Source organism: Scleropages formosus, chromosome 9 (genome assembly GCF_900964775.1).
Source record: "Scleropages formosus chromosome 9, fSclFor1.1, whole genome shotgun sequence".
In the NCBI taxonomy this organism is placed as follows: Eukaryota; Metazoa; Chordata; class Actinopteri; order Osteoglossiformes; family Osteoglossidae; genus Scleropages; species Scleropages formosus.
The window spans coordinates 6,222,172-6,233,555 of record NC_041814.1 but is presented as its reverse complement, the minus strand read 5'-3'; the positions used below and the strand labels follow the sequence as shown (position 1 = coordinate 6,233,555).

Below are 11,384 nucleotides of genomic sequence, written 5' to 3'. Positions count from 1 at the left end.
GTTTGTAAGATAAGCTTCTTACAATTATTCACCCATTTATACAGCTGGATAATTTACCGGAGCAATTCAGGGTAAGTACCTTGATCGAGGGTAGTATGGGAGGAGCAGGAATTTAAAGTGATGTCCTTTGACTAATTGGCGGCGTTTGTTCTGGGCGGAATTGATAGTTGTGACCAGCAGTTTCGCAACCGTAAATTGAACCAGTAGTACATTAGACAGCAATAACATAAAACTTAATGCAAAATAGGCTTCAACTCCAAAGTTTGAAATAATGTTTAAAATCATGCTCAATCCCACCAACACAGCACCTCCCCCTGTAGAGAAAACTTAACGAAGTATAACTTCCGGGTTCTGAGCTCACAGACGGAAATTGTCATTAATAAGTCAAGTTAGGTTGACCTCACAATGTCTGAGGTCAGTTTGATACTATTGGATAAAGAATTCCAAACTGAACAGCTATTGGTTTACCTTTACCAGCTGCACGTCTTCGGCAGTGTAGGGTTTGTTTACTTTGTGTTGTGAGCTGGACGAAAATGATCGGCGATATTCTACTGTTTGGGTAAATTAATGTTGTTGTGGCTGTTATTGAATTTTAGAATATACTGTATTGTCTTGTTAAAGAAGCGATGTATTTCCTGCCAAAAAGAAAATAAATAAGTTAATAAATTGCTGAATGATAAAAGCTTTTGTTTTTTCAACCAGCAACGAAGTCGTTAATAATGAGGGTACTGACTAATCAAAGAGTGAGTGGACTAGTCTAATGTGGGATTCTAGCAAGTGTGTGTGCATAGAACGTGTATATCACAATAAATACTCTTCTTTTCTCTTCTAGAACCTTACTTATGAATGCAGGGGCAGTACTAAACTTCAAACTGTAAGTATGATGTTATATAAGTGTTATTTGACGGATGCTTCTTGCTCTAATCTAAAAAAGTATCCTTGGTATTATATATTTATTAACTTGCACTGCTAAATTGTATTTTTAAGAGACTTTCAAGAATGTTGTATTATATGTTTGATTATATATAATGCTTATCTGAATTCATCTGCAAATCTGACACGGTTTCTCTTTTCACACAGGAAGAAAAGAGAATCTCAAGGATTCGGAGATGAACCTCATGGAACAACAGGTGGACATTATTTATAAGATGTCATTGTTTCCAAAATATGTTTTTCATAAATTGTGAAAGTGGTGTGAGAATTTGAAAATGTTTGCAGGAGACAACATCAGAGAATTTCTTCTGAGTCTACGCTACTTCCGGATATTCATTGCCCTATGGAACATCTTCATGATGTTTTGCATGATTTTGTAAGTATTGCGTTTGCAACTAATTTACTGTTCTTGTACCTAATTACCTACATAATTATTGTACTATTCTTGCTTATTCTGTGCCTTTTGTGTAAGTTTCAAGTTTATTGTCATAGATACAAGTACCATCATGGTTTGATGCATGTACCTGCATGTACATGTATCATGAAAATCTTCCTGAATGCTTCTCCACAGACTATGGGCAAGGACAATAGGAATACTGCACAAACAAAACAGTGTCAATGACAGTAAAAAAAATAACAATAGCAGCAGTGACAGCAATAACAATAAATAATGGTAACAGTAGTAACAATAATGGTAAGAGTCAGAGAACTCAGAACGAGATTTGGCGGTCATAAGTAATAAGAGAATAAACTGGCTGGAAGAATAGTGACACAAACAAAATAATATACACTAAACTAACATGTCTGCGAGGAGAAGCAATCAATACGTCGCCTCGCACTGGCGCCATGTTCATTAGTAATATATACCATCTCAGAGTTATTAGCAAATTTTTGAATGAATGTAGTTTGCAGTTTAAATTTTATACTGACATTTAATCTTTAATTTGCCCATCATTTCTTGTTTGTTCTCACAGGCTATTTGGAGCATAGGAATTAACAACATGGAGTGTGAGTGTGTTTTAATGTACTCCAAATGAAGATTCTTTAAAGAAACATTTTGTAATGGATTATTTCTGAATTACGGCATGTACCTCTGGGTGTCATGGGACTATTTTTTTCTGTCAATAAGAACACATTTGGATTCACAGTATACAGCTTAGCCCACCTTTTTTTAACTTCCTGACATCAACATGAACACGCCTGTGCAGATGTAGCAATAAAAATGCTACACTTAATGGACCAAATGCCAAGTACTCTATCATCAGTATGGTCTGTTTTGACCAAAGCTCTAAAATTTAATGGAAGGAAATTGAAGCACCCTTAATGATAGTGATATGCAATTTCCAAATACCAAAATTATGATATGATATACATTTTCCTGGGCTGCTCTTTCAAAACTTAATACTTTTGTGTCTTTCATGTCAGAGCAAACCTTCCAGTACTGAAAATGTGTTCACCATTAGTTTCTTTCCAACTACAGGTTCTCTGTTATATTTTTGTTCTTAAGTCTTATGATTGTCCCCAATTTTTGTTTTTAAAAAAAAAAAAAAAATCACTGCATCCGTTCTTGCTGTAAAATCTCATCTTGTAATTAACTCTATCTCTTTGTAAAGAAGGGAAGAAGTGCGATATTAAACTGAATATGTTTTAGTAGAATAAAGCTGTTTTTCTCTTTTTCAAGTGATCCTTGAATTGTCAAAAAGCTGCATTAATCACAGTTAAAACAAAATTTTCACACTTAGTACAGAAGATAGCTGAGGTATGGACACCCAATTATTATCTCCTTGAGAAGAAAACAGGTAAGCAAGCTTGTTGATAATAAAGGTACATAATGTCCACTTTAGAGTTAACCAATTAGTTGAAAGTAAACACAGTTACAGTTTATGGAACAGTGTAACGAATATAGCATACACACTTGTAAACAATGAATCTGAAGTACTGCAATACTATGACACAATGCCTTTCTTACATAAAATTGCAGAACTGAGTAAGAACACTCAGAGCTTCTTGGTTTTAATGTAGTATTGGTCCTAAATGAATTCTCTTATTTGTCAACTAAATGTGTGTTTTGGGTTGAACTGAAATGCATTCTGAAATGAACTGAAATGTAGCATAAAAACTCAGGAACTTTAGTCCTTTTAACTACTTTGCTGTATCTAAGGGAATGATGATTATTGTTTTGGTAAAATACCTACGTTTATAATTGAAATAATGTAAACTGTAGACTTTGATAGTGTAACAATATCAAATGTGTATTGTGAACTGAAGCACTTAACTTAAAATACTTGTTGTGGTGCTTTTGGTATTTGTTCTACTATTATATATTTTCTTGATATGGGCTGAAGATTGCTTATTTCTGTATTTAATTTTTTGATATTATAAACACTCATGTTTCAACATACTTTATAATTTTTACGGTTTTTTTTTTGAGCTAACATACTCGTATGATACTGTCCGAAACGTCGTGTGTATACTATTAACATGTGGAGCGTTTTTACATAAAAATGGCTGGAATGTTCTAATGGGTGCATAATTATTTCTGCGGCGAACTGCTCTTAAAATAAAATGGTAAACACAAAGAAGATAAAATTAGTTATTCACAAACGCAGTGTATAAAACTCAGCATTCTACTGTGTCTCAGTTGTGAGCCGTAACGCCAGCGCTCCAATGGCCACGGGACCCGCTCAGTGTAACCCTACGTTCTACGTCAGGCACGTATTGTGACGCGTGAAGCGCGTCGCGCTCTTCCCACCATGCATTGGGCGAGCGGGTCTCTGCGATGTAGTACGTTTCACGGAGCTGAGGAAACTGCCGAGCGCCGGAGAGGCGGACCACAAACGTAGTCGAAGTCTTAACTCCTCGGATATATACACACATAAATATTATACACACATATTTGAAACAAACAAACAAGCAAGCAAACAAATAAAAACACTAGAGGAGACATGGGGTTTCATCTTCTAGCACATCTCCCAAAAGGCCTGTAAGTGTCTGCAATTCACCCAGTCGTCTCTTCGGAGGATTCCTCTCCCCCTGCCCGCCGATCCGCACCAGCCAGGCAATGACAGCGGCCTCGGCAACCCCGCAGCAGATGAGGGACCGGCTGCTGCAGGCCATCGACGGCCAAAGCAATGTGAGTTGTTAACGGCCCTCTTACGAAAGCTTAGACTATTTTTACTCTAGTCTTTCGTTTATCTAGCTAACGAGTTAGCATGTAATTACTAGTTGCACGACTCACTCGGTACTAAATTACACATGACATGAAAAGCTCCAGTCCATCCGTGCTTATCTGCGATCAAACATTAGTGGAAAGGACAAAATGTCTTGCAGGTCCTCACGAAAGTATTGAAAATCCAGGCTTGTTCTTATTGGTACCTAGTTAGTTACTGTACAGGGCTAACGTTCGTGTGCTGTGCTAGCCTAGCTTACTGTACTCAACTGTTTCCTCAGCACTCGTGTCCACAAACTAGCATGAAACTACGGAATAGACACCCGAAAGCTTGCTCTGCTTTATCTGGAGTACGTTGAAATAACAATATAACGAATAACTGACATTTTTGAATACTTAATTTCGGGTTTCACAGCCAACTGTCGACACATCAGAGCGCTGAAAAGCTGCTGCGTTAAGTTGTCGCTTGTTAGCTAGTTGCTAAAAGCGGTGACAGAAAGGTCTCGGCTAGCTAGTGTAGCTAATCTTCACGTTGCACCTCGGCACGGCTGTCTGCTGTTGCTGTATTAACATATCATATGTTTCATCTGGTTGGTGTTATCTGGATAGCTAGCCAGTATTGTATCGAGGTATCCGATGATGAGCTAAATTTGTTTGGCGACTAACTGTAAGTTACAGTAAAATCCGAAAAACGCCTCAAAGTTTGAACCGTTACATGCTTACTGTCATTTTTTGATGTTAATGTGTTCTTTGGTTAGCTTTGATCGGAAGTACGCTTTAACACGCGAAAGTTCTGTCTTGAAAGATGCCGGCGTGGCTTGCTCCGTTGTGGCCGTCGCTTGGTACACTCCGCGCGGCTCGCCGCACGCAGGAAAGCCCGGCGCTGCGCTCAAGTTGCACAAGCAGGCCCATGAAGTGAAGCTGCAGCCAGAAGTGAAGCAGCACTTCAGACCCACACTTATTACACCTTTTCGACAACACTCACTTTACACCCCTTTCTTCGCCCTGGGAATATGTTAGTTCTGCATGTTTTAGAAGACAAGGGTGTTTGAACAAATCCACACCATCCATGTGAATGCAAAGTTTAGCTGGCGAAGTCATCTTGCTGTCAAGCTAGTTATTATGGGGTTTCTCTAGTCATACAAGCAACGATGACAAAGTGTGTTTTAATGGACATATGAGCTGTTTGTTAAAAACTGTGTTCTCTTTCCATGCCAGTTTAACAGTACAACAGAGCATTTGGTATTAGTTACCAAAACTACCCCCGACACCGTGGTGTGACTTGACCACCCAGCCCCAGGCGAGAGGTTCCAGCTGGGCATTTTGGCTGATTTTGCACATTAATAAGCAAACTGTTGGTGTTTGTGTTGGTATGTTGTATGCGCTCATTACTGAATTAGCTACTGGATCTGGCCTACAGCAGTATAATGTTTATCCATTTGATGTGGGGTAACAGTAATCGGCTCATTACAGGTGGGATTTTAAAACACTTTGACTAGAAAATTGTCACCACAGCAGGATCTGTGGCATTTTACTGTATGTACAACATAAGATTATTGTATCTTAATATCACTCTCTTGCATACCCGTTGTAAACGTGTTTATGGATCTATATAGTACATAACTGAGTTTCCATTTTCACCAAATGTGAGATTGGCATATAGTATGACATAAGTGACATTTAAATTAGGAATTATTGTAGTTTTCGCTTCCAAAACTTTAAGGATATATTTTTCACTGCAAATCTTTGACTTTACACCTTATAATGAGCAAATCTTTTATTGTGTGTTAGTTCTTTCTCATATACTGCTATAGAATTTAAAGTTTTGTAGTTTAGAAAATGTTGATATCCATAATATTATGGGTTAATTTGTATACAAGTAGTAAATTCTTGCATTATTCATGGGAGTAGGATACATCATATTGAAGGTTCAGTTTCATATGGCTGCTAATAATCATGCCTTTTTTAAATACAGCTTGGCTTTAAATCCACTAATAACGTATCTTTTTTTAAATACAGTTTGCATCTAAATTCCATAAAACTAAGTTTTTGTGTTTGCTGAAACATCTCTGATTAATATCATGCTGACCACCCAATCAAAAGGTATGGCAGGTGTTAATGCCTTAAAATTTGTGTGTCATAATGTTAGCTTCTGTACATGATAACCAAAAGGGTGCTTTTCTGTAGTTTCCACTGGATTCCTTTCAGTGGACAGTTCTACACTGATACGTTTTACACATACTTTTGTTTTCTTTGAACTGTACACAACTTTGAAGAATTCATGTGCTAAACGAATGCATGTAGATGTTATACACTTTGGTATTTGACGTGATGGACATAAAATGCTGTTGAAACTAAAGAGGGTAATTAAAATGGCTCTATGTAAATCAGTTAATACTAAAAAATTGTCTTATTTCTAAGTAATGGCAAACATTAAGATGTCTTTGGAACTCTGTAAAGTATTGAGTTTTGTAATTAGGTAGTTGGCTATGGCTAGTTTGGGGGTGGGCAGAAAAAATACATTTTCTTAGTTGTTAAAACAAAGGTACTGAACTTTATGAAACCAAAATATTCCATGTCAGGTCTTTTATGTTACTGATAGCGATTGTATTGGTTGTTAATACAGTATAGACTGAAAGACTTCATAATCAAATTTTCTGCAGGTTTAAATAATGGGTTTATTTTCATAAAGTATTAACATAAAAGCACTAGAAGTACTTACGTTTATGCAATAAATTGTGAATTTATGTTATTTAAGGTATACAACTTTTGACTCGTATTACAGGTTTGGGTGAAGTTTAGTTCAGTGCGTACTAGGATAACATCCATATTCGGGGCGTAAATTAAAATTTCTGTTACAGTTACTGGAATGTGTAAGATGTGACACTTTGTACGATTTTAGGGTTGTTAGAAACAGAGAAACCTTTACAGGGAACACTTTCTGTCGGTACAGCTGCACATATGAAAGTTTATGCAAACTTATTTCAGTTTTGCAGTTTGGTGCTTCTTTATAAATGCAAAATTAGCATACAGATGCTGATGGAAAGGTACATAAGTAGTTGAGTGTAGTATTTAGATTTTGCATTGACACTTCATCAGTCTGAAAAATACTTCATACTTTTTAACTTGTTCTCAAATTATAATATTGCATATGCTTGAGTCAAACAAGGTGATGTAACTTTTTGGAGTAAGTTTACATTGCATTTATACTGTTTATTTTTAGTACAAGCTTTTGATTCAAAATAATTTCAGAATTGTGCTTTGCAATTTCATTGAGTTTGTGATATTTTGTTCTGATTTTGTTTTTGATTTTTTTTTTATTGTGGAAATTGAGTTTACAGTGGAGATGCTGCTTCTCAATTTTGTTTTGTTTGGAAATTGTATTAAAGATTTATTAATTTTCAGTGTTACAAGCACAGTTCAGTGTATTCAAGGTTCAGCTAGGAGTGTATAAAGTATGATTACAGCACATGAACACCAAATGACCTGTTATGGAAGAAAAGACTTAAAGGTTAGGGTTTTTGATCTTGCACCAAGTAATGACTAAGAAAAAATCTTGATACGTCAACTGAGCTGTAACAGACAATCATTAAAAAGTGTACAGATCATTCTCACATGACTGGATATGCTAATGCAGCAATTGTTTTCAAGAACATTAAACAGATATGCAAAGTGAAACAAAAAATTACCCACACTCCCTCAATGTAGTTGTTAACTGCTTTGTCTGGGTCAGTGTCACCCTCCTCCGGAGCCTATCACAGAACCACATGGCACTGGACTAGCCAGGGTACACCCTGGACAGGATGTCAGCCCATCACTACATTAAAAAAAAAAAAAACAGCTTTATTTGAATATCTGAAGTGATTTTCAAACATACAACTGTCAATAAATATTTTTTTGAAAATGCAAAGACGAAAGGAATTGTCATTATTTGCACTGACCTTCTACCTCTCACTCAGTAAAATAACTGGTCATTTTTCTTGTTAGTGGCACGATTGGGAGAAATTAAATACTGTTTCTGTAAAATAACTTTTTTAATATTTAAAGTGTTTAATAGAGAATTGGTAAGGAACCATCATATGTTGTACAAGATGCTTTGCCTGGTGTCACTTTTTGTTATACTTGCCATAGTGCGCATCAAAAAAATCATGTCATCATTGGGATTAGCAATTACATGATGGGACTCCCATATTAGTCTAGTTGTGCAGGGATACTGTACTTTTTTGTTCCATGTTGCATATAACTTATTAAAAAACATCATTTTTCCAAGTATTTTAAATGTTTTACTACATTGTTTTTGTTTGCCTTTCAGCAGATCCACAACATGGTGACTGTACTGGAAGTGATTTCTCACTTGGAGAAGTATCCTATTACCAAAGAAGCACTTGAGGTACTTGAGGAAAAATGGTTGGGACAGTTGTATAAAGCACTGATTGTAAGAATTCCGATTTTATTTTTTCTTTACCTTTATTCAGGAAACTCGTCTGGGGAAGTTGATCAATGATGTGAGGAAAAAGACAAAGGATGAAGATCTTGCCAAGCGTGCCAAGAAACTCCTGCGCAACTGGCAGAAGCTGATTGAGCCAGGACAGAATGAGGTACCGCCAAAGGGGACACCAGGTACCCCAGGCTCTGCCAATGGCGGGAGCCATCCGTGTCCAGCAGACATTTCTCCCCCAACCATCACTCCAGCTGGCAAACCAGCCTCAGAACTCAAGAGCAGAAATGACATCTACAACTCATATTCTCCCAAGGCTGAGAAATCAAGCAGCCGAAAACGGAAGGGAGATCAGAGAGACTGTATGTATTTACCAACGAAAATATCAAAAACGTCTGCCTTTGAGCATATACAGAACTCCACCCCACCACCAACGAATGGCATTGGGAGTAGCCCAGAGCCTTCCTCCAACACCTTAGATGCCAACCCCCACCTGCTGTTAGACAGGGGCAGTACAGAACTTGACAATGACAGACACAATAAGATTCCTGTCAATGCGGTCAAGCCTCATCCCACTACTCCAGGGCATGTGAAACCTCCCAGCACTTCCTCATTGCTCAGAACTTCAGTAATGCAGCAGCACATAAAAATGGATGAAGTAACCGGAAGTGGAAGGGCAAGCCACTGTCAGCCTAGAAGCCCCCGCTGTACTTCCTTCAGCCCAAGAAGTGCAAAGCAGGAGATGGTGGCAAAGCGGCCTGCAACATATGCACCAAGAGGGACGCTTTCAAGTCCATCTCAGAGTTCCAGGTTTTTGGACAGTTCTCCTCCAGTGCCCTCTCCTTTGCCTTCACCCCAGCCTTTAATCCCCACTGCCCAAGTTTCGCTGGCTGATAAACCTCAGTCTCCAAGGCCTAGGCCTTCTCTGCTGTGCAACGGGCCTGCAGATATGTACCAGCAACTGCAACAGAGTATGGGGGCAGTAGAATCAGCACAAGACTCTCATAGTCCTGGACTTGCCTCGCAAAGCTTGTGTGCAGCATCACATGAGCTGGGCACTGAAGCAGGAAAGGTGGACAATTACAGCATGGCATCGGGCTCTGAGGGGAAGAAGAGGAAGAAATATAGACCCAGAGACTATACGGTAAATCTGATTGGGCAGTCCACAGAGGACAGCACAAAACCTGTGCGGTTAAAAGACCGCAGGCTCACTTTCGACCATGTGACACAGCAGATAAAACCCCTGACGCCTAAAGAGTCTTACCAGGGAGAAGAGCCTCATGGGCGGTCCTCGCCCGATCCCCCACGGACCGACCTGCTTAAGCAGAAGCCCGCAGCAGCGCTCCCCAGTCCCTTCCAACAGACAAACTGGAAAGAATTGTCAAGGAACGAGATCATTCAGTCATACCTTAGCCTTCAGAGCAATGTACTGACATCCTCTGGGGCACAGACCCCAGGTGCACATTTCTTCATGACAGAGTATTTGAAACACGAGGAGCACCATATTAAGGAGTCCAGGAAAACGCATGTCTTGGTACCAAATAGCTCTGAAACGGACCTTCCTGGAGTCAGCCGAGAGGTGACTTTAGAAGACCTCTCCAGAATACACAATGAGCGCTGGCCCGGAGTAAATGGCTGTTATGACACCAAGGACAACTGGTACGATTGGACACAGTGCATATCCTTAGATCCTCACGGGGATGAAAGTCGGCTGAACATCCTGCCATATGTCTGTCTAGATTGAGTCCTGTATTTTTATTTCTTTGAAAGGAGAAAGCGAAAAATGTCCACTGTGAATGGCAGGGAAGGCAGAACTGCTAACATTTTCCACCACAGAGAAATGTAATGCAGGCGGGAATAAAAGTGGTTGCCATCAGTAGGCAAAAAGCACTGATTCATTCAATTTTTTCCACAGATAAATTGTAGGGAAAACACCCTGTTTGTAGTGTGCTGCTACCAACAAAGAATTGCAAACATGGGTTTGAAGCAGAGGTAGACTGGTTTCCACCAGTAAAGTTACAACAAAGCATCTGTGGCAGGGTTAATAAAACATCTACCATAAGGTTAAGGGTTAAATATGTCCAGTATTTAAAGTCTGGAGTGTGTGGCAGGAACAGACATGTGGAGCAAGAGATAAATAAAATTCCCTTACGATGTAATCATTTATTTATTTGATCTTTTTTTAATTCTGGAAATTTTGCAAAAACAAATGTTTTGTTTGCATCACACATTCTGTTTGAACTGTTGGTTGTGCAATTCAAAGTTGTGTCCATGTTTTTGCACACTTTCTCTCACAGTAAATGGGTTGGCTACCGTAACGTCCATCATTCCATTCACCTTTCCACCTCCTTCCATATAATTCATGTTACATGCATTTGACACCAATCTCTATATATACACCAGGAAAGAATATGAAAAAGATCTATTTTTGAAAATGTGTTGAATTAAAATATTCATTTTGTTGGCTTTTTCTCTTTTTTACCTGGTTGGTAGCTATCTCTTCCTAATTGCTCAGCCCTCTTCCCCAAGGAATAAAATAAAAATTCAAAGTAAAATACAACAGAGTGCTACTGCATTGCAACTGTGTACTGTGAGGAACAGAAGAAAAAAAATAAATGTTTGTATGCTGGAAATTACTTGTTACCATTCCTTTAGATATTTTGCCTTATTGAAAATTGTCATAACACAGTTTTTGTGCAGAAAAGAGCCTTAGTGAATGTACAGAAATAAATATTCTGTGTTAAGTTGAATGCAGAAGTGAGCAACTTTGCTATTTGGTCCTTTTTAAATGGACACAGTGGTATATTGTGTGAATAAAAAATGCGCAAAACCTGGCCATGTTTT

The 11,384-nt window shown here is 38.4% G+C and overlaps 2 protein-coding genes across 4 annotated transcripts; both read left to right on the top strand.

Annotated features, from left to right (window-relative positions):
* Window positions 1-489: 489 nt before the first annotated feature.
* smim7 (small integral membrane protein 7) lies at window positions 490-2,713 on the top strand. Its single transcript, XM_018745851.1, has 5 exons — window positions 490-559; window positions 833-874; window positions 1,081-1,130; window positions 1,219-1,309; window positions 1,908-2,713. Exons 1-5 carry the CDS (start codon window positions 534-536, stop codon window positions 1,921-1,923), a joined length of 225 nt encoding a protein of 74 aa, XP_018601367.1. The 5' UTR covers window positions 490-533; the 3' UTR covers window positions 1,924-2,713.
* A 963-nt stretch (window positions 2,714-3,676) lies between these two features.
* crsp7 (cofactor required for Sp1 transcriptional activation, subunit 7) lies at window positions 3,677-11,361 on the top strand. 3 transcript variants are annotated; one of them, XM_018745774.2, is made up of 3 exons: window positions 3,677-4,066; window positions 8,418-8,492; window positions 8,578-11,361. In XM_018745774.2, exons 1-3 carry the CDS (start codon window positions 3,995-3,997, stop codon window positions 10,282-10,284), a joined length of 1,854 nt encoding a protein of 617 aa, XP_018601290.1. In that variant the 5' UTR covers window positions 3,677-3,994; the 3' UTR covers window positions 10,285-11,361. The 3 variants fall into 3 exon arrangements, with proteins under 3 accessions (XP_018601290.1, XP_018601289.1, XP_018601291.1); XM_018745773.2 differs by having other exon boundaries at window positions 8,415-8,492; XM_018745775.2 differs by lacking the exon at window positions 8,418-8,492.
* Window positions 11,362-11,384: the final 23 nt, after the last annotated feature.

Bases quoted from the DNA above. Each gene is read 5' to 3' on its own strand.
- smim7 (XM_018745851.1), top strand. From the start codon at position 534: ATGATCGGCGATATTCTACTGTTTGG. The intron at 560-832 runs GTAAATTAATGT...TTTCTCTTCTAG, and splicing joins GGCGATATTCTACTGTTTGG to AACCTTACTTATGAATGCAG. The intron at 875-1,080 runs GTAAGTATGATG...CTTTTCACACAG, and splicing joins GCAGTACTAAACTTCAAACT to GAAGAAAAGAGAATCTCAAG.
- crsp7 (XM_018745773.2), top strand. From the start codon at position 3,995: ATGACAGCGGCCTCGGCAACCCCGCAGCAGATGAGGGACCGGCTGCTG. The intron at 4,067-8,414 runs GTGAGTTGTTAA...TTTGCCTTTCAG, and splicing joins CCATCGACGGCCAAAGCAAT to CAGATCCACAACATGGTGAC. The intron at 8,493-8,577 runs GTACTTGAGGAA...ACCTTTATTCAG, and splicing joins TTACCAAAGAAGCACTTGAG to GAAACTCGTCTGGGGAAGTT.